Here is a 23,550-nt window from a genome sequence, read left to right on the forward strand (position 1 = left end):
GCACCGAACCCGGAAGTACTGAACAGGTTACTTCCGGGTTCGGCGCTTCGCGGATGCGCAGAAGCACCGAATCGCAACCCACGCGTGCGCAGATGCAGCGCTGCAGGTTATGGACGCTGGCAGGTTGCAAACGCGCCTCCCACACGGATCACGTTTGCAACCCGAGCGTCCGCTGTATATGAAAAAGTTTAACACCTCTATTGTGGATGAGGACTGTCTGGCTCTCCAGATGGCGTTGGACTCCATCTCCCATCAGCTTCGGACAGTGTGGTCAGGGATGGTGGGAGTTGTTGTCTAACAAGATCTGCAGGGCTAAGTGGTCCTCATCCCAAATCTAAACAAAACAAAATACTAGACTCAAAGAAGAAGAAGAGTTTGGATTTGATATCCCGCTTTTCACTACCCGAAGGAGTCTCAAAGCGGCTAACAATCTCCTTTCCCTTCTTCACCCCCAACAAACACTCTGTGAGGTGAGTGGGGCTGAGAGACTTCAAAGAAGTGTGACTAGCCCAAGGTCACCCAGCAGCTGCATGTGGAGGAGCGGAGACACGAACCCGGTTCCCCAGATTACGAGTCTACCGCTCTTAACCACTACACCACACTGGCTCTCAATACAATACAAATACTGGATTATTTTGAATCAACATAACATATTGAGCAAGTCGCAGAATTTCTTTTCACTACTGAAGAAACTTTATCTCGTAAAGGTGCAAGTGAAAACACTTTCTATTTGTTCGGTGAAGGAGGAGAAAAAGTCAGAAAGATGCCAATGAAGAAGGAGAAAAAGTCAGACAGATGCCATTCACACACATTTTTTTTCCTCAGTGTGGGAAAAGGGAACATAAAAAGAATGAAGGCAGAAAGGCAACGGGTTTCAGAGGTATGAAGATCATAGGAAGAGGCAAGCTGTGTCAGACGCGCTTGGTACGTGAAGGGAATGATGCACAACAATAAACTGTTGGGGGAGGGAAAACAAATAATATAATTAATGACTGAGCAAAATATTTTAGGCTGCAATCTTACCTGAAGTGAGTCCCATTAAGCTCAATGGGGCTTAGTTCTTAGTAGACATGTATAGGATTAAACATCCAACACATTCCTTTATGACTGCCGCCAGCATGAGTGAAATTAATGCAGTTTTTGTAAATGGAACTGAAACTGTTCTAACGTACAGATGGCCCACTTTGGTATTCTCAGTAGCCACCCTACTCTGTAGACCTCTGGTTTCGAAACTAAGACCACGGAACCCTATGCAGGGCTGAAATCACAGCCCTCAGATAAGAACTTTCAACTTGAATGGGAGAGAGAAATATTAACCTCAGGTCCCTGCAATAGGGAGTTATTTCAGAAACTGGGGTGGGTAATGAAATTCATTCCCAAGCTTGGGAGAGATCAGCAGTAAGGATGGTTCTTTACTAACTTAAAAAATATTGGCTGCCATCAACAGCAGAGAGATCCTTTCTCATCAGTCCAGCCACTTTTTCGTTTTCCCTCAGAATGACCTCGACACTAGGAACGCATAGATCAGTCTAGGTCTGGTCTCTATCACATTTGTGTGCATTCATTCATACATCTGTTCCATCCAGCTTCTGCATTTATTTGCCAATGTTTTAACAATTTGCACAAAATTTGTATTTGAATAATATTTAATCACAAAAATATAACTAAATATGTACACATTTCCAAACATATTTTATCCTGAAATACACCTCTTGGTAGAATCATTGAGGTGCATCACAAAATTTGGACAAGTTAAAAATGTGAAGGGTAAGCACATCTTCTGTAATGCTTCTGTTGTAAATTGCTTAGATTTTTAAAAATGAAGTTGTGGTAGACAAGTAAATGAAACAGTCTCCTTGATCCAACAGCTTCTAGGACAGTAGGCAAGGAAGCTTTTCAGAATTTGCTTGCCCTATATATTGTAAACCACCCTATCATCCTTGGATGAAGGGCAGCATAGAAATTTAATAAAGAAATAAAATAAATTCTAACCTGCAGAGTTTTCTGAAAGGTGCAGGCCACCCATGTCAGAATTCATAGAAATTAAATTCCTCAGGCACTGATACTGGACATAGTGTCGTTCTGGGGCAGTGTGGCAGGAATTAGGGGCTCCTATTTCCTCCCACAACACCCCAGAACACTACATCCAGAGCCGTTGTAGAGGAAATGAAATGGTGGCTTGGCTCCCAGTAGGAGCACTCTGCTGTTGTCATTGCCTGCAGCAGCATCAAAATACAGTTTTAAAAGTTAGAAAACATCACTGTTGTTACTAAATGTATGCCTCCCCACCGCCCTACCCAGTTTCTGAGATTGAATCCCCCTCTCAAATCACCACGTGCGAATCAAGCAGCAAATCTGGACTTGCAAATCTATGATTCTATGACATCTGGGAAGGTGGATTTCAATGCAATTTCGTACAATGCATTGCATTCAGCCACAGGGAAGTGAAGGATGTTTCTATTAAGCACTTAGTTCATGAACAGTGATAGCATTTTTTATTGCTCCCGCTATACAAAAAGCTCCCTGCATGTAGTAAAACAATGCATTAGATCAGGCATGACCAAACTTGGCCCTCCAGCTGTTTTGGGACTACAATTCCCATCATCCTTGACCACTGGTCCTGTTAGCTGGGGGTGATGGGAGTTGTAGTCCCAAAACAGCCGGAGGGCCAAGTTTGGCCATGCCTGCATTGGATGGTTGGGAATCTTTTGGGCTCGGGGCAGATTACCTCAGTGGAAAGCTATTGAAGGCTGCATTCCCAAAAACGGTCAGGGCCAGACATGCATACAATAATGCATGCAATTGCACACAACTCTTCCTATCTCCCTCTTATTCAGTGCCCTGGTTTATCAGCGGATCAGCATTCAGGGGAGGGTATTTTCATCCCCATTATGATGCTGGGCTCGGGATGCTTGCTGGGATGGGGACAAAAATCAGGCCCACTCTTCAGACGATCAGCATTCATCATCTGGAGAACAGGGACAGCACATTTCTATCTGGTGTGTGGTGGGCATGGCTGAGGAAGATGGCTGGATGTGGAGGACTGCCAGGCCACATTACGCCAGCAGCCTAGAAGTTCCCCATCCCTGCATTAGAGTGACATGTTTAGTATGAGTCCATCTGGTGAACCAAGAGCATATCACAGAGCATGCAAGCCTAAGGTCCACTCCCGATCTCACCCCGATGGCCAAGTACTATCTGAACAGGTTTATATTTCAAAACATTTCATGATGGCATAATATATTGTTATCTACACATATAAGCACCGCACAGAATTCAATGCAATCTTTTGACGACACTCCTACACACATTTGTGTTGAAGTAAGTTTCACTGATCTCAATTGGACTTACTGCTGAATAGATTATAGTATCGCAACCAGGAAAGTAATTCCCACACACAGTGGAAACTTACTCTCCAGTAAATATGTTCTGATGAGGATGTTAATTCATTAAAATTTCTGCAAACCATGCATGTAACAAATCATTCTTTTGAGGCCGACACAGAATGAGAGTTCAACCAATCTCAAAATAATATAATAGAGAAAAGCAGATTAATAACAGACAAAGACATCCATGGATCAGTAATGTTAGAAATGCACACAATGCATATATATGTATGCTTAGTGGTCCAAGAGGATAGATCATTTAAGGAGAATAAATAGGTGAAAGCACAAAATGGCAAGCAAGCACACTGCAACACCATAGGCTCCATTATAACAGAATTCAATAATGATCTATGTTCCACATAGTGGGAGAACAGCCATTATTTTGCGTTTCCAAATAAAAAATCTTTGGAAATGTGTCAATTTTGCTTTGGGATTTCCAAAGTAAGACACATGGTTGATGACCAGAAACAAAACAAAATCATGATAGGAAAGTTAAACTGAGCTTTGCAACACTGATTGAGCAGCAGTGGGTCTTGTCAGGACAGGGGCCAATCCTGATCTCCTTTTCCTCATATGCTGCCACTACCCCTAAGCCTGGTCTGAGGGGAAGACTGTTACCTTTACTAGAGATTTCTAGGTGAGCCAATACTTGCTCTTTACTCCCAGAAACCTCAGGCAGACAGTAGCCTCGGAAATAGGTCCCAATGAAATCAAGAACATTAACTAACCTGAGGCTACAATCCTATACTCACTTGCCGGGGAATAAATCAAGTAGACACACATAGGATTGCACTAATTGTTTTTCTGGAGTGGTGTCTGTATCTGTGTCAGAGAAAGAAAGGCTACTTAAAAGTATTTATTTATTTATTAAGGTATATACCCTGCTTGATTGCAAAACATCTCAAAGCAGTTTACAAAATAATAAAATGATAAAATCAAGAGAAATTCACAACCATACTTTTAAGTCATATTAAAATTATCTCATCTTTCTAAGCATCGGGGTAGGCTTGTCTAAACAGGAATGTTTTTAACAGACATCGAAAAGAGTACAGTGAAGATGCCTGCTTGATGTCAATAGGCAGGGAGTTCCAAAGTTCAGATGTTGCCACTCTAAACGATCAAGTTTTTACCAAGGCAGCATGGGTTTTATGTGGCACCTTTAACCAATCAAACTGGTCAAGTGGGCACACGTGGAGCAAGGACATCTCGTAAGGAAAACTGGTCCCAAGTTGTTATGGGCTTTATATACCAATGCAGTGGTACCTTGGTTCTCAAACTTAATTCGTTCTGGAAGTCCGGATGTCCAGAAGTCCGTTCCAAAAACAAAGCGTTCTAAAACCAAGGCACACTTTCCCATAGAAAGTAATGCAAAACGGATTAATCCGTTCCAGACTTTGAAAAACAACCCCTAAAACAGCAATTTAACCAGTGATCCATAAAATGAAAGCAATAATCAACGTACTGTACTATAAAATAAATAAGACAATATTGTAGATGATGAAAATTAAAATTAATTTTTTTCCTTGCTTGCTCTGATGATAGTCATTGTTTGGAGGGGAGACTTTTATCCATTTCCACAGTCACACAATCAATCAGCTGAACTGGGTTCCACACACTTACAAAAACAAAACCGAAAAAGCCTCAAAAACAAAAATGCAAAATACCGGTAAATAGGAAAACCAAAAGCCCCAAATACAGTGGTACAGTGGTACCCCATGTTCCGCACGCGATCCGTTATGGATCGCGCTACATAACATGGGCGTGCTTAACACAAACGCCCGGGAAAAAGAAAAAACCCAGAAGTTTGCGCATTTTTGCACTTCTGCGCATGCGCAAAGTGCGCAGAACGCTTCTGCACACTTGTGCGCATCGCGCACGCTCTGGGGAGGACTTCCGGGTCGCGGAGGTCCGTAAGTCGAACGTACACAACACGGAGCGTATGCAACTTGAGGTATGACTGTACCTTGGTTCTCGAAATTAATCCGTTCCGGAAGTCCGTTCGACTTCCGAAATGTTCGAAAACCAATGCGCAGCTTCTGATTGGTGCTGGTGCCCAGGAAACAACAGCTGACAGCCACATTGGATGTTCGGCTTCTGAAAAACGTTTGAAAGCCGGAACACTTAATTCTGGGTTTTTGGTGATTGGGAGCCAAGGCGTTTGAGAACCAAGGTACCACTGTAGTAACACCTTGAAATTGGCCCAGTAGGAAATTGACAACTAGTGCCAATGTGAGCACAGGTGTTACATGCTGACAAGGCCTCACTCCTGCCAGTAGTATTAAGACTGACAAAAGAAGAAAGCACCAAAATACATATAGAGTAGAGTAATAGTATGGGATTAAATGCAAACTGAATCAAACTTGTCCCCCATCCCTAACCTTTGTTGTTGTTGTTGTTCAGTCGTGTTCGACTCTTCGTGACCCCATGGACCAGAGCACGCCAGGCACGCCTATCCCTAACCTTAGCAAACAGTAGCTTTTCCTTGAACTTGCTCTCCGTATCTGGTTGGGTCCATTAGGCCACTGACTCTGGAACTTGGGTGTTAGGCTGGGGGAGAATCAGAGGTAGGCTCTTCAAACTCCCCACCCCCCTTAAGTGGCCTTGGATGGAAGGGCTCAGGTCCCAGTTTTGTTACTGTGACAGAAATGTGGCCCCCACCAGTGCTGTCTCAAGTCAGCCTTCCTTCTTGCCCTGTCAGCAGATGGGTAGTCAGTAATATGGGGGGGGGGGCTGTCCATGCAGTCCCAAACTGTCTGTAATAAAGAGGCAGGCTGCTTTAACCCAGACAATGGGTCTCTTTCCCCCTCCAATCTTGCTCCATCCCTGTCTGCAGATGCAAATACACTTATAAAACTTCTATTAAAAAAACAGTCAAAATTAACTGAAAAACTGTGAATTTTGTTCTTCATTATTACTTTTTTTAGCATTTAAAAATGCCGTCTCCCCTTCCCCCCCCCAACACATTTTTATACCTATTATAAGTCAGGTGCATTTGAAAAAGGCAGAGCTGTAGACTGCAAATACTAGACAGATACGAGAATAAATGTGGGCTATTTAATATTATAACTCAAAAAAGTATTTTTGTGGAAAATGGGCTACAATGTTCATTGAAAGCTATGTTGAAATGAGAGGAAACAACAAGAAAACCCAAAATAAATAAAAAACTTTATAAAAAAGAAACAAAAAAACAAATAATGGATTTCATTTTAGTATCCAAATGTATGAAGTAAGATCATGATTGTTATCAGTAAAGAGTTGACATTCTTGAAACAGATATATTAGTCAAATTAATATAATGCATTGTGCATTTTTTAAAAAGGAGACAAACTGGAGAGGAAAGCACATGTATGACTGGAAAGAGAACAGAGGAAAGTCTGGAAAAAGTCCCCGCCCCGGAAATAAAGAAAAAGAAATATGCAATTATTCAAACATACGTTTAGGTACCAGCTTGGGTGGGTCTGTAACATCGGCTTCACTGTACAATACGGTTGGATCCATAGTATCTCTGTCAGGAGGAGGGTATGGTGGGGGTGGGGGGATCACTAACTGGGGTGGGCCACGTGGGTTGCCTCTAGGAGGCTTTTGTGGCACATGCCGTCCATTACCTACAGGGGAATCAATTGGAATTTACTAGTTATTTTTATCATCAAGTCAGACGTCTACCTTCCTCCAAGGATGGTGGGGTGACAAATCCCCCCACATACTTTTTCTTGCAAATTAGCTGAGAGCAACAGGCCCAACAACACCAGTGAGCTGTTGGAGATTCATTCCCCGTGTCTGCAGTCATGGGATTGTTGTCTATCACATGACGGTGTATGTGTTTTCATTCCACAAAGTGGGAAGTGATGGAGACAGGATGTTTGAAGTGGGACTATTGTCCTTTGTTCTTTCTCTTTGCTGTCTGATGCTAGAGAGAGAGAGAGGCATGTTGCAGTGCTCCGTGTGTGTTTATATGTAAATAAAGTAGATTAGCCAAAATGCTGAGTTGCTGAGGTCTGTTTATGCATACTGCGAAGACTCTGCGAATCCCTGAGTGTGCTGATGCTTTTTGGCATTAGTTGCTGTGATGTTCAGGCAGAAGAAAGCTTTTGAAGCTCCCGAATGAACAACCAGGAGGGAGAGAACATGCCAGCCGGGCATGTGTCTCTGCCAGGGTCCTACACGAAAGTAGGAAGCTCCTGCTAACATGAGCTCCATGATTGAGAGGGGGTACTGGAATCAAGATCTCCTCAGGCTAAGCCTGACACTTTGCTCACTAAACCACATGACTGATTCTCTTTCATCCAACATGTTCTGTGCAGCGACATGCAATTATCAGGGTATTAATTCAAAAATTTCATTGTCACCAGTAAATATACAGAGGTTGAATGGGAATGGGTGGAACCCATAGGAGCCAACTCCTAGGGGCCAAGGTCCATTTGTCCCCCAAATAAAATATTTGAGGGGGCTGGAGACCCCCAAAGTTGATGGGCATTGCCATTGAAATGGTGTGTGTGTGTGTGCTGCATCCTGTGATTGATTGTGCAGGCCAGGGCTTACCTGGGCCCCCTCAATATATTATTCAAGATAGTACCCCTTGTGGGAACAGTAAGGTTATAACATCCAGAGAGATTAAAAATATGTACAATGTTCTAAAAATAGTCCTTCATAACAACATTATTTTTAGATATATAAACAAGCACATCAGTGATACCCAAGCTAATGGATTTCTATTGCTACTTAAAAATTGGAACACTAAATATGAGGTAATTTAGTGAAAATAAATATAGACATAAACCAAATGGTTTCTTCCAAAATGGGAGGCATATGTAATGTAAGCAATTAAGAGTGTTCATTTCTGCATGTACTGGTTGCTCTAGGGAACATGAGGCCATCAGATGGGATCTTAAATGCATCACAGAAGCTGTAACTTGATTTATTTAATGTACTGGTTGATTATTGCTGCTGTGTATGATCTCTCTCATGGGATTTAGCAATCCATCAAATGGCAGCTTGCTAAGGATGTGACTAAGTATAATACCAAATGATTGTGTAGAATTTTCAGCTGAACCAAATCCATTCAAAATTTTGAAAAGTATGCCTTTTTTGCCCTGGACTGATTTACAACTTATTATTTCTAGACATGGGACAATTTTGCCCATAATATCCAATATATACTCATGAAACAACAACCATTAAGTTGGGTTTTATTGTACTTGCACATATTCAATTTACACCACTTTTTCATAAGTAATCTCTGTAGCTAGATAAAGGTGGAGGAATGTTTTCTGAGTACCTAAGAAAGGAATGTTAAAAGCACCAGGAGAGTGCTGTTTAATATTCAACATTACAATGAAAACTGAAATATAACCAATTATTTAGCATACACTGTATGTTACACACTCTATCTGTCTGTCTATCTACTCCAGCAGAGTTCTTCAACCAATTCATAAAATATAGATTATCTCTTATTTCCAGACTTTCATTCTGTCATGTTAATAATTTTCCAATTACACTGTTTCTTGTCCAGGTGGGAATATGCTACTATTAGTACTAATATATCACACAACTTGCAGATCAGCATACAGCACATGCATCAGGTGCAATCATAACAAACGGTTCTTACCAACGGTGCTTTTCCTCTTGTCTTCCATTTCTTCTGTCCTGTTCTGGATTGGAGGAGTCGGTGGGGGAGGGGCACGCCGTTTTTTCTTCTGTAAATCATTTTGCGATTCGCTTGGGGACATCTGCCAAAGATGCAAGGGGAGGAAAACTGTACTAAGTATTTGAACTATTGCTTTCAGAGAACCATAATTATCTTCAACACTTTCAAGATGTGTGTGTGTGTGTGTGTGTTTCAAAGGGGCATTATGGGCCACAAAATGGCGTCTTGTAAATCTGCCAAAAATGTTGCCTGTTTTGGAAAAAAGGTATGTATTACAGCAAACAGAATAGCAGAGCTTCTTTTCCCCCCAATAACACAATCCACACTCCAAGTGTCTGCTGTCTCCTACCCTTTACAGAATGACCATGATAAAGACTTGGGGAGATTTCTTGGGGGACCCTAGTTGTGGGTGATTAAATCATCATGGACATGGTTAGCTGGGTGTGCAAAGGGTGTGCAGACCACATGGTGAGTTGCCTGCCTTGTGCAAAGGTTGTGGATGTTGCACGTTGTCTATGTAGCCTGGTGGGCAGTGCTGGGAATGTGTCAGTGGTGCCTATTTGGGTCAATAGAGAGCTATTTGCCACCAAATGTACACATTGCAGTTGTGCACTGCCATTCTAATAATGATGCCCATGCCTGCGGACACACATTTGTCACATCACATTCACACACTTAAATCACTTTAGAAGCATACACACATTTGTCACATCACATGCACACTTAAATCACCTTAGAAGCATACCTAGATATATGGCCTCAGTCCAGTATACCTGAAGGAGTATCTCCACCCCCATCGTTCAGCCCAGACATTGACATCCAGCTCCAAGGGCCTTCTGGCAGTTCCCTCCCTGCGAGAAGTGAGGTTACAGGGAACCAGGCAGAGGGCCTTCTCGGTAGTGGCGCCCGCCCTGTGGAACGCCCTCCCACCAGATGTCAAAGAGATAAAAAACTACCAGACTTTTAGAAGACATCTGAAGGCAGCCCTGTTTAGGGAAGCGTTTAATGTTTAATAGACTACTGTATTTTAATAATTTGTGGGAAGCCGCCCAGATGGGTGGGATATAAATAATAAAATTATTATTATTATTATTATTATTATTATTATTATTATTATTATTAATTTGCCATATATATATATGTACTAGTTTCTCAGTTTCTCAAGACCATTCACCCCCTTGTAAATTGGGAATTATTTCTTGAAACTTTGGGGGTATATTTCTTGCAGTGCAGATTTCTGACTGTTTTCCTGGGTACATGGGCTGCGATCCCAATAGCCCTTCCGTTCCAAGAAAGCAATTTCTCTACATGACAGATAAGGTGATGTCTGCCCTTAACAGCTGCAGTTTCCCAGCATTCTGGAGCTTGAGTGAACATGGGAAGCCTTTAAATGCAACATGTTAAACCAAAAGGGGTTTTGTGTGTGTGGTTACTTGAATGTAGTCCTTAGGTCTGGAGGTCATGGGTCTGGAGATCATTCTAGCTTACTGTGCACACACAGCTGGTGCAAGGATCATCGAGATGAAGCATGTGGAGCAGGGGCGTTCTTAGCCCCTTGGCTGCCTGGGGCGGGAAGCCAAGGGGCACCCCTGGGGGTGGGGGCATCACGGTGTGCGCATGCGTCATGACGTCATGACGCACGCAACGCCCTCCCCCGGGGGTGCCGCGCAGCAGCTTCGGGACAGTCCCGAAGCCGCCACTCGGCAGCGGCACCCCTTCGTGCCGCGGTTGCTTGTGCCTGCGTGAGCAGCCGCTGCACGAAGGGGTGCCCGGCGGCGGATTCGGGAGTCTCTGTGGGCTGCAAAGACTCCCGAATCCGCCGCCCAGGCTCCCTTGGCGGAGCGCAAGTCGGGGCAGGGAGAGGGACGGGCTAGCGAGGAGGGGCCCGCCCCTTGCCTCCATGCCGAGCTCCGCCACTTGAAGGGGGGGGCTATTTTTGGTGCTGCCGGTGCGGAGCCGCAGGGGCGGCCAGCAAGAGGGGTGACACCCCTCCTCGCTGGTGGCCCTGCAGCTCCACCCCGGCAGTGCCGAAAATAGCCTAAAAAGAAAGAATTTTTTTAAAAAAATTAAAATAAATAAAATAAAAGCCCAGGGGGCGGGGGCGTCCCCGATGTGTCACCCCCAGCAGGGGCGCTGCCCAGGGCCCCCCGCCCCCTCCCTTGCTACGCCACTGATGTGGAGTAGTTTGCAAAAGGGCTATGGAAATGCTATGCTATACTGCACGACAGAGTCTGCATACTTGTGTGTGACACCTCTAGGTAGAAGACTGAAAAGTCTAACTTATCTTATCAAGGTCACAAAGTCAAACCAGAAGTTTTTTTCCACATGACCATCACCTCCCTACAGCTTAACTCAATACTGTATGCAGAATGTAGTCTTGTTCCATTTCACACATGCAACTTAGTATATGACAAGTATACTATATAACTTAGTTCTGCATCATATATAGCCCAATGTAGGTGGTAGGAGATTTGCCTTCCTTAATTTGTTCTGCTCTTTTCTGTACATTTTCCTGTACAACCCCCAGGAATGGTGCTTTGCTCTCGAAATATTTCTTGCAACGTGCGCTTGTATTTTCGCCATATTCATGCTGGAGAGCCACCCATCCATCAGAGCAGACATTTACTGCTTAGCACCAGGCAGCTTCAAATGTTCACATCCCTCCCCCACTCTTTGCAACACTTAGTCCTGGGCTGAATGTGTCTGCCAGGAAATGATATTCATAAACAAATTCCCTATGTTCAATGACTAAAGTAGTTTTGATTTCCTCTCTCTTTTCACCCAAGGAAGTTACTTTGCAGCACCAAATATTTTCACATGCACTGAAATGCGTAGATTACACATGTCTGCGTACGTTTGTTTTGGCAAGGAAAAAAAATGTGGCTTCCTCCGTTTCCCTAAATAAAGTCCTTTTTGTCACCATCATTTAGAAAACAAGGAACAAACCTATGCAGAAACCTCCAAAACCCACTAGACTTTAATTTGGATTCAGGATTAAAATTTATTTCCAACAATGTTTGATGCTTTTGTGTAAAGAAAGGGAATAACTTTCAATTAACTTATTTCATTTATATCCTGCCTCTTTGTTTTTGGAACCGAAGGTGAGTTCCCAGGCACTTTTATCATTTAAAATAAATAAATTTTTATTAGAATTTTAAAAGAGAGCTACAAAGAATATTATCCAATATCTTTTTTTTATTCAAACTAAAGTGTTTTTTTGGGGGGACAGATCCAGTGGAAGAGAGAGAGAAGAAGAAGAAGAAGAAATAAAATAAAGAGAAAGAGGTAGAGATAGAGATAGAGAGACAGAAAAAGAATTAAAAAGGGGGGAAAAATAAAGTTAAGAAACTAAAGAACTTTAGACTTAGCCTGTCAGCTATATATACCGGTACGCATTATTCAACTCATCTACTCCAACATAACACCCAGCAAGACTACTTTCTATAAACCAACATGACCTTCAGCCTTCAAACCCAAATGTCATCATTTCATTTTCTTTTCCACACAAGAAGTCTATAACAGGTTTCCAATCTTTAGTAAGTGTTAACCATGACATGTGAATTTTGCCATCTCAGCCAAGTCCAAACCATTCCTCCATTGGCCAAGACCAAGTGTAGTAGCCAGACAGTCTCTTATCCAAGCACTGACTAGACCAAGAACAGCTCAGCTTCAGAAAAGCTTTTGCATGGTTCCCCTTCATCAGACACACACCCCAACAAGACGATGACAAAAATCTACCGACAGCATACAAATCAATATGGCTAACCTGACCAAAAACACTCACCCAGGAAACCAAAGACCACCACAGCCAATCACAAATGAACAATCACATCCTACACCAATCCATACCTCTCTCACCACCAAAGGAACATAAGTGAACAACAGAGAACCTGCACAAACAACGCTGACACCAAACCCTACATATATTAAGTAAAATAGAAACATCGTCACCCCACCCCACCCATCTCCCCATCCCGCTCACCTCTTCCCCCCCGTTCTTCCTAATGTCTCAACAAACGAAATTGACTTGTAAAAATGTTACATGGAAAAAAAATACGAGAGACATTGCACTACCTTTGTAAATCAAGAAAATCTTTAATAAAAAAAACTTTAAAAAAAATAAAGGGAAAGTGCTGCATTTAAAGAAAACCTTTTGCATCCTATGCCTTCAGACCAAGTCCTGGCACTGATAGATTCAACAGTGCAATGAGATCCAATGTAATGTTCGCACGAAAAGTGGGAGATTTGGCATTGTTCTGTAAGCTATTATTATTACACAAATGTAACAATAAAAAAACTGAATACAACAGGTAAACAATGCACAACACTTTTGCCCATGTAAGACACCCTTTGGATTTGGCCGCAAGAACAGGGTTCCTGCTCATGGAATGGCTGCTGTGCCAGGGGGCTGCCGCAACCAGATCACACCCCCTATGTTAGATTTCATTTGTCGTTATTTGCTAAGTTCTCCAAGGAGGTGAGTGTGTAAATTAATGAAACTTAATTCAATAAATGAGTATTACTATACTGATACACCCTAGATGCTCATGCATCCCTGTCAATTTGCAAGCACTTTTAAAATAGAGTATTAGGCACAGGTTTAGCAGCATGCTTCTTGAATAATGCAGGACATACAATGCAAAACTCAACAGCAGCATCCCTGTTAGATGCCCATCCAGCCTCTGCAAAAGTCCTGTTGCTTCAGTGGCAGCTAGTCTTCTTAAGGAGAAAAGCAGTATGTCAGCATCACAACAGCAACAGGGCACGTTTTTGCATTAGGAAACATTCTTGGAGTTCGAAGGGCAATTCACAGTTCAGTTTTTGGGACTCTGGTATAAACAGCACACCTGGATTTAAATGGCAAAACACACTGGTAACATTCATTAATTGTGAATGGTGCGTGCACATTTTAAGTTGGGTTTGGGAGAAAAGTATGTTCCTGCTAACACTTTTGTTGGTGAAAACCCCACCTTTTAAACATACGTGCCATTCACAATTGATGTGTGTTCTTCCATTTCAACTTAGGCACTTTTTGGGTGCATGTTCATGATGTTATCTCTTAATGATTTAACTTCTCCTCATCTCTAGGCATGACCATTTACTTCAGTTCTCTCCAAACCTACAGATGACAACTGATGGAGGGAAACCTCTGAAAGTCACCACAGAGCTCTTAAGTTTTTCAAAATCCTTTCTTTGTTCTTGAGAAGGCAGCTTATATCACCTTGTCTGGAACAGTCTGGGAAACCCTTACAAGGGATTCAATAACTTTTGTGTCTTCTGCTTGTCATACAATATTATCTGCTTTCAGAAAAGTGCAGGTCTTCTAAAATCTCATGATGGCCTACAGTTCTGACAAGCCTGGTGGACTTTGGTTTATTTACAGAACATTTCTATGCTGCCAAATTACAAAGCTGCACAGAACAGTATGTTCAGGTTCTGATCATCTTGCCAGCTCTGAATGAAGTGCTTGATGGGGACTGTATGTGGAGGTCAAACACTTGTATCTTGATCTCAGCCAGATGGTACTTTATGGTCTTATTCCCAAGAGAGATACCAAAGAGAGGTTTGATAAAAACACCTGACAGCCGCTCCATAAACTAACTACCATAAGTAACTGTACTATTGTAAAAGTCATAATACATTTCTGGCATTAGGGGGCAGGGGGGACTAAAATGGTTTTCTTACACGCATAGTGAATTCAAGGCAGTGACTTTGATGCTTTTGCCAACAGAAAAAATCTTAAATCTTTTTTGCATGAAAGTAAACATGTCTGAGAAAGGACGAACTTTTGTCTTTGCTACTGCCTTTTGCTTTTGAGTGGACATGCTATTGCCTAGGTACAAGTACACTAAAATCCCTCCTAAAAAAATCACAGAGGAAAAAACAGTCACATGCAAACCAAGGAAGGCCAAACACAGCTTCAAAATGAACCAGGAAGGACTTCCGGCGAGGTCGCCATCACGGGCGGTCGCTGGGTTGCCTCGGCAGCGAGGCGACCCAGTCCAGCCCGGGGGTTGGAGCCCTGCCACCGCTACGCGGGGCTCCGGTGAGGCGCGGGAAGAGCGTCCTGCGCCTCGGGCTCCCCGGCGGGCCCGCTAGGCTAAGCACCCTTCCCTCGTTCCCCCTGTAAAGGGGGAGTGGGGGTGAAGGGAGCGCGGAGCCGGGCCATTAGGGGAAATGCCCCAATCGGGCGGAAAAGCGGCGAGAAGTGGCCGTGACGAGCGACGACGTTCTCCCTGAGAGATGAAAGGAAAAGAAGCCCGGAGGTCGTGAGTACTTAATTGGATTAACTGCTGAGCTTAAAGACTTAACGACCCGGGAGGCTTTAGATAAAGGAAGTCTGCCTGTCTCCCTTCGGAGGCAAGAAAATAACGGATTGTGATACTGTTGCTACTGGATGGATACATTGTCAAGTTTTTTTTTATGAGTGAGACTTTATAGATCTCCCTTTGGGGAGGAAGAGGATGGAGAATATTCCATTTGAAAGTTTTGGTCTTTGCGCCCCGGTCTCAGAGAAAATGGCTGCGAAAACTCGGAACCGAAGTGGAAAATCACTGCTATATGACGGATAACATTGAAATAGAAACTGAAATTTGATACCTATGCCCGTCCTCACCATGTTGGGCTTTGTTTTTGAAATTGTTTTGAACTCTGGACTAACTGATGAAGAAAGGATTATTATACTGAAACTGGAACTGCTTAATCAGAAATTGAAGGTTTTGAGTGGGGATATGAAGAAAAATCTACTTCCCACAGAGGAGACCTTCCAGATATTCGATACTATGGAAGAAAGCCTTGGCAAAGAGCTGAAGGAGATTATTAAAAAATTGAGCGAGATGGCATGGCGATTCCCAGAAAAAGAAACGTCCTTCGGTGGTGGCAGCCCGAGGACGGCGAGGAATGTTATATCCAGCCCCCGAGGTGTGAGCTCGGGAGCGAAGGGCAAGAAATTAAGATATTTACAAATAGAAGAATGCAGCATTGAATGGGAGAAGCCAAGAGAAGATGAACAGTGTATCCTGATGCTCGATGCAAGGACTGTTGGGGACTGTGTCTGGTTCTGTGGACGTACAAGAAAAGAGGACAATTGGAGGAGTGGTTCCGGTGAAAGATGGAGAAGGACATTGGACAGAGGGGGGATAGGGTGAACTGTGTCAAGTATAGAATATTATTGCTTTGTTATGGTAATCTGAAATCGGAGGGTTAAGACATTAAGTTTTATTTTAATTTTTAACAAGAAAAGGGATATTTTGAATTTTTTGTTATTAGCAGCAGTTTAAGGGAAAGAAGAATATTTTAGATTTGATATAAGAATAATTTGTTAAGATTTAAAGAATTGTTATTAAGATTTATGTTTAAGGTTCGAACTTTTTTAAATGAATATAATTTTTTGAGAGATGATGTTATTAAAGTAGAATATGGATTTAAAACCGAAGGAGAGAAGGTAGGGGAAGTCAACTGTCAAGATTTGGAACTAGAACATTTTCTTAAGTGTGTAAACAAGAAGAATTGTATTTGTGTTTGTATTTGATTTATATATGTAGGTGTGGGTGTGGGTTTATGTCTTGTTATGAAAATGCCAATAAATTCTTATAAAAAAAATGAACCAGGAAGTCTCCATTATATTGTATGGAGAAAGGACTTCCTGGGTTATGTTGGTGCTGTTTTTGGTTCTTCTCCAATATGTGTATAACTCGGAATTCATGCACAGCACTCATAAGTGCTGTTTTTCTAGAAAAAGAGGTGCCAAAACTTACCGTGAACTCCTCCCTTGTTAGTGCCAGAGAGGTGCCAGAACTGAGTTCTGGTGAGCTCCCACTGAAAAAAGTCCTGGCACTCGTAAATCAGAGCTAAGACTTCACTTATTGGCTAAAACACTGAAAAGTGTTCATATCTCACAAAGCATTTGCTTCAGATGGTGTATGCCCATTTTGCTGCACAGCTTTCATTCTAAAAAAAGCTAGATACTTGATTATTTTCTTAATGAAAGCTCACAGCCTCTTACAGGTTCTGGGCCTCTTACAGCAGTACTTCTCTATTCCCTCTCCTGCTCCTATTCACTTGAGGAAGAAACATCTTTGATAAACTGAAGAAGAAAAAACAGCATAAAGAATTATCAGGGGAAGGGCTTGAATGAGTTGGAAAATATTATTTTAATATTTGCAACCATATAAATTGCCATTGGTGGTGCAACGATGATGAACCTCAGCATAGGCAGAAAGGATGTGTATGATTATGGATTAGACCTACAGAAAGAAGGCATCCATCCTAGAGAATTTAATGGTGTGTTAACCAGAACGTATCCTGAGCTGACACTCTTCAAATACACTCAGAAATCACTTCACAGTCGACAGGAGACAGAGAGGAGATAATGATAGCCATCTTCAAATATCTTAAGGGCTGTCACATGGAAGATGCAGCAAACTTGTTTTCTCCTGTTCTGGAGGGGAGGACCCAAACCAGTGGCTTCAAGTTAAAAGAAAAGAGATTCCGACTAAACATCAGTAAGAGTTGTTTGACAGTGGAACAGTCTCCCATGGGAGGTTGCGGACTCTCCTTCCTTGGAGGTTTTTAAGCAGAGGTTGGATAGCCATCTGTCATGGATGCTTTAGTTGAGATTCCTGCATTGCAGGAGGATGGACTAGATCCAGATGTTTTGGGACTACAACTCCCATCATCCCTAGCTAATAGGACCAGTGGTCAGGGATGATGGGAATTGTAGTCTCAAAACATCTGGAGGGCAAAATTTTCCTATGCCTGGACTAGATGACCCTTGGGGTGCTTTACAACTCTATATAATTCTATGACCACATGCTTAGCAGGAAAACGCTGACGGTTGTGAGCCTTGGTTTTACATATTTTGCTTTTTTTGTTCTGCTGTAACTTTTGACTTTGGATCAATGTTGTGAACACTTCACTGTCAGGGAACACTTTCCAGTGGAAATATTTTGTCAGCAAAAAGGATGGGCGGGTTAAGATTAGTTATCTCCTTGACACCTAAATCAGAAAACACGATCAGGAGGCTTGCGTTTGTTTTTGTCTTCCTTCAGAAAGGAAGGGAAGTTTCTTTTGATTGCAAGGCCTCGTGTGACATTTCATCTTAACCTTTCTCGCGTAACACATTTCCTTTGTTCCTTCAACGTTGAATGGCATCTCTTGTGCATCTAATACTCTCCTGTGAGTAAGAATAGGGGTTTTTTTCCTCCTTTCTGAGGCAGGATGCTGTGAATCAGTTTCTCCCATTTGGAGCAAGCTATGGCTCAGGATGCGCATTTCCTTCTGCAAAGTTTTCCAGTCTAGCTCCCATTTATTTTAAGCACCTTCAGGATAGTAAACCTGTCAGTTTCCACTGAAGAAGCAACATTGATGGCAGTGTAAAAATAATAATAATACGAACTGACATCTTGCAGTCAGTTGTAAAATGGGACTTATGAGTTCTTACTTGCTAATATACATAACGGAGGGACTGAGTGAGGCCACTGAAGAGAGGTTCACTAAGGAATTTGTTGCAGAGTAACACTTCAGGCACGTCTGTACTCTAAACCATTTGAAACTACTCCTAACTGTAATTTATTTGCTTTTATTCATTTATATACAAATTTCCAGCCTATGTGCTACTTAGGGTAGCTAACAATTAAAACCAACCATAATATTTTTTTAATTTTACTATAAAATAGTAAAAACACAGATAAGCTTTAGGTGCCAAAGCGGAATCAGATTTTTGCCATATGGTGAAACACCATAAGAGAAGGGACTGACCAATTCACTTGGGCCGAAGAATTTCAGAGTTTAGGTACTGTCACATAGAAGGCCCTGTCTCTAATCTCTACCATAGCTGAAACATGGAGAAGGGCCTCTCTGCCAGATCTTACGATATAGGCACCGTGCTATAGAAGGAGGTGGTCCATAAGTGCTGGTGCCGAAATTTAAAGCCCTGAACAGCCTTGGCCCTATATACCTGAAGGAGCGTCTCCACCCCCATCATTCAGCCCAGACACTGAGATCCAGCACCGAGGGCCTTCTGGTGGTTCCCTCACTGCAAGAAGCAAAGCTACAGGGAACCAGGCAGAGGGCCTTCTCGGTGGTGGTGCCCACCCTGTGGAATGCTCTCCTATTGGACGTCAAGGAGATGAGTAACTATATAACCTTTAGAAGACATCTGAAGGCAGCCCTGTATAGGGAAGCTTTTTAATGTGTAAGGTTTTATTATGTTTTTATGTTAGAAGCCGCCCAGAGTGGCTGGGGCAACCCAGTCAGATGGGCTGGGTACTAATACTACTACTACTAATACAGTAGCTTGAACCTAAGCCAATTAAGGCTTTAAAGGTCACCACAACAACTTTGAGCTGTGCCTTGAAACAAGTCCATAAGCAACGCAGCCCTTGAAGAGCAGGTGTAATATGACTTTCTACAACAAAAAATGAGAAGTATAGTTTTTGAAAAGAATGCTGGGACAGCTTTGTTAGTGATCCCTAGCTATCCTCTTCACAAAACTACCGTCTCACTGTTGCTTGGTTGACAATCAGAACGCAAACAGGTTTGAAGCTTGTTCAAATCTGTAGCCTAGACATGCTTGTGTGTGAGTTGTTTTACTGTAAGCTGCTCTGAGACTCATGCTTGAACAACAGCAAAGAAATAATATAAATCGCATCGATAAATCGAATCGAATGAATGAATATAAATCATAGAATCATAGAATTGTAGAGTTGGAAGGGACCACAGGAGTCTTCTAGCCTCAGCTTTCTATTTTGTAAAGAAAACTCACGTTTATCCATGTATAAAAGACACTTGCGCATAATAGAACCAAATTCATTGTCACAAAGGAAAGACAAGTCACAAGTGACAGCTGAAATTTACTGAATGTATATGAATACGTATAGAAGATGTTCCCTCTGCCAGTTGGGACTCTTCTGGTTTTGTCAAGGAAACAGAATGTGTTTCTTTATTAATCTAAAAAAGACAGCCTTAGCACAGTGGCTCATAGAATCCTATCCTCTCTAATTAATAGGAAAAGAGTGAAAGAAAGGAAAAACTCACTTCCAAATAAGTTCAATGGGACTGTATTTACGTCAAAGCATTACACTTTTATTTTATGTTTTAAGAAAAATCAAATCTCTACAGCACAGGTGGACAACCTGTGGCCCAGCAACCACAGGTGGCTCCCGATCTCATTGTATGCAGCCCCTCTGCTTCCTGAAACTGCTCTATTTTTACATGCCACCAGAGTTCCTTCCTTTCTCCTTCCCTTCCCTTCCTCTATGTATCCCTCCTAATTTTTTCTGGCATTTAAAAGTGTTTTTCCTCTTTCTATGGCTGGAATGTAGCCTGCTATATAAATGTAAGATTCACATAAGTTGCCCAACCCACTGTTTGCCATTGGCTTTGCCCATGAGGAAATACGGTCCTGAAGCGGCAGATGTTTTCCCAAACATCCAAGCACACCTTTGCTTTACTGCACTTTGCAGTTAGCGGTATTGTGTCTTTTTACAAACTGCAAGACTGGAGGAGCTCCTGCTGCTCCTTATGGAAATATTATGACTCACTGAAGGATCAAATTATTGTTAACATATTTTAGCCATAATGTATTTTTAAAATTATGGTATGTACATTGTATTTTAAAACATAATGCTACTGCACACTTAAAAGACTATAGCATAACCATAACTTGTATATGTACAGTAGTACCTCAGGTTACAAAATTAATTCGTTCCGGAAGTCCGTTCTTAACCCGAAACCGATCTTAACCTGAGGCGCGCTTTCACTAATGGCGCACAATTTCCATTCTCATCCTGGGGCAAAGTTCGCAACCTGAGGTACTACTTCCGGGTTAGCGGAGTTTGTAATCCAAAGCGTTTGTAACCCGAAGTATTTGTAACCCGAGGTACCACTGTACTGAGAAAGCAAATATATTGTGCGACTTGCTTCATTGTGTGATATTGACTCTACTGTGGTGGTCTGGAACTGAACGTACAGTATCTCTGAGGTATGCCTGAATACATCTATTAATTAAAGATATATTTCTTTAGTTAAAGCTATGGTTTAGTATAGTTTATAGTATGGTTTAGTATAGTTAAAGCTATGGTTCTCCCAGTAGTAATGTATGGAAGTGAGAGCTGGACCATAAAGAAGGCTGAGCGCCGAAGAATTGATGCTTTTGAATTATGGTGCTGGAGGAGACTCTTGATAGTCCCATGGACTGCAAAAAGATCAAACTTATCCATCCTTAAAGAAATCATCCCTGAGTGGTCACTGGAAGGAGAGATCCTGAAGTTGAGGTTCCAGTACTTTGGCCACCTCATGAGAAGAGAAGACTCCCTAGAAAAGACCCTGATGTTGGGAAAGATGGAGGGCACAAGGAGAAGGAGACGACAGAGGATGAGATGGTTGGACAGTGTTCTCAAAGCGACTAGCATGAGTTTGGCCAAACTGCGGGAGGCAGTGAAAGATAGGTGTGCCTGGCATGCTCTGGTCCATGGGGTCCTGAAGAGTCGGACATGACTGAACGACTGAACAACAACAAATATTTCTCTGTTAGCAGTTAACCAGTGAGATGGCTGGAATGGCTCCATCAATTCACCTGTGCAACTCCAGGCTCATAGGTGCCCTACCCCAGTCTTGTCCAGGTAAGCTGCAGCAACACGGAGCCTGGAGGGCAGCTCTGCAGTTCAACTCCACCCAACAGACTACCTCTGGTTATACTTGAAATGCATTAAGCACTTGGAATAGATTTTCAAATAAATAGTTATAACCTTTCTTTGATAACTGAGCTTATTTCAAAGTAAATGTGCGCACACTACTGCAGCCTCAGTCATGCCTAACTTTAGGATGATTAAGGGTCAAGATAAAGAGTTTCCTGATATGTGTACCGACCCTGTCAGAGAATATGTACAAAGCTTTATGAAGCCTATTATATTTTTCTTAAATTTCTATTCTGTATTTTTTTCTTGGCTCTTAAGAAAATGACTTCCACTGAGAAAGAATTTTCTGTCTCTCCCTTTTTAAAATATGAAATTCATTTTCCTTTTCCTATTAAAAAAAACCTGCAGTCTCGCTGAAAATAAACATGTTCTCCCATTGCAGGATATTCCTGTTAGTAACAGTTGTACACAAATAAACGTCTGTAAACAAACATCTTATCTTTTTATGGAAGGAAGTCAATTAATAAGGAACTGACGTTCTTCCTTGGGGATGGAATGCAAGTTCATCCCCATAAACTAAAGAAATAAATGAACACACTGGCATTTTCACAGACTGGATAACCTACACACCTTTAAGTTTTGTCTGTTGGTGTTTCCAAACAAACAGTACCCCTGTTGCTTCCTTCCTGTATAATGCAGCCTTTTCTTCCTTTCCCCCCGAGGGTTGATTTCCATGTTATGAGTTTCATTCAGGAGAGTTAGTCCAGAATTTATTCTGCTGTCTACATTAAGTCAAACAGGTAGGCCAAACCAGTTTCTGTGACTTAACTATACCTAAATACAAGCACCTCCAGTAATATTTTTGTCACAGAAGGAGCTTGCAAGTATACTCTCATAACTAAAAGCAAGGCAAATGTAGCTCCTGGTAGGGGAGGTGGGTAGAAAAATGCTCTGGCCTGTTTCGGGGGGGGGGGTAGTCTTAAGGAGTCTACAGCATTTAGCCTGACCTGTTGCATCCAGGCCTCAGCAATGAAAATTATTACAAAGAGAACTTCCTTTTCATAACTACATGCTCAGCTTTCATAACAATTCAGAGTTTCAGAAATACAAAAAACATCACAAAATCAGGCTAAAAGTATTGCTCAAATAGATTTTTGAACTTTTCTCATGGGCCAACAATAGAATCACATTGTTGTTAATTGCCCGCTTAGGATAACACTTCCTGTGTCTTATGAAATGGGTGCTAGTTCTTTGATATTTTTGCTTCAAAAATCTAACATGGATACCCCTCTGGAATTGTGACTGGTATAAACTATTTTTGGAATACAATTTACTTATCAGACACAATATTATAAAAACACTACTAGCTTTGATCATGCGACAATGCTCTGAAATTAACTTTATTTACGTCATTTCCCTAAGGATATTGTAATTTAGGGGCATTTAAGGGACGCGGGTGGCGCAAGGGACACGGGTGGTGTTGTGGGTTAAACCACAGAGCCTAGGGCTTGCCGATCAGAAGGTTGGCAGTTCCAATCCCTGCGATGGGGTGAGCTCCCGTTGCTCGGTCCCAGCTCCTGCCCACCTAGCAGTTCGAAAGCACGTCAAAGTGCAAGTAAATAAATAGGTACCGCTCCGACGGGAAGGTAAACGGTGTTTCCGTGTGCTGCTCTGGTTTGCCAGAAGCGGCTTAGTCATGCTGGCCACATGACCGGCTCCCTCGGCCAGTAAAGCGAGATGAGCGCCGCAACCCCAGAGTCGGACACAACTGGACCTCATAGTCAGGGGTCCCTTTACCTTTACCTTTAAAATACTTAACATGAAAGCAATGTCTTAAATTTTAAGAAGGTATGAGAAACTGGTACCCGGGTCTAATAAGAAA

General features: G+C 42.2%; 1 protein-coding gene across 2 annotated transcripts in view; it reads right to left on the reverse strand.

Annotated features, from left to right (window-relative positions):
• Positions 1–620: 620 nt before the first annotated feature.
• The window catches only part of LOC117058040 (protein cordon-bleu-like), an 83,297-nt gene continuing 60,367 nt past the window's right edge, over positions 621–23,550 (reverse strand). For both annotated transcript variants that reach the window (XM_033168923.1, XM_033168922.1), the window contains 2 exons: positions 8,992–9,112; positions 621–955 (listed from right to left, as the gene is read on the reverse strand). In XM_033168923.1, coding sequence (XP_033024814.1) covers positions 912–955; positions 8,992–9,112 — 165 coding nt within the window. In that variant the 3' untranslated portion in view covers positions 621–911. The remainder of the gene's footprint in view (positions 956–8,991; positions 9,113–23,550) is intronic.

Source organism: Lacerta agilis, chromosome 14, assembly GCF_009819535.1.
Source record: "Lacerta agilis isolate rLacAgi1 chromosome 14, rLacAgi1.pri, whole genome shotgun sequence".
Lineage (NCBI taxonomy): Eukaryota > Metazoa > Chordata > Lepidosauria > Squamata > Lacertidae > Lacerta > Lacerta agilis.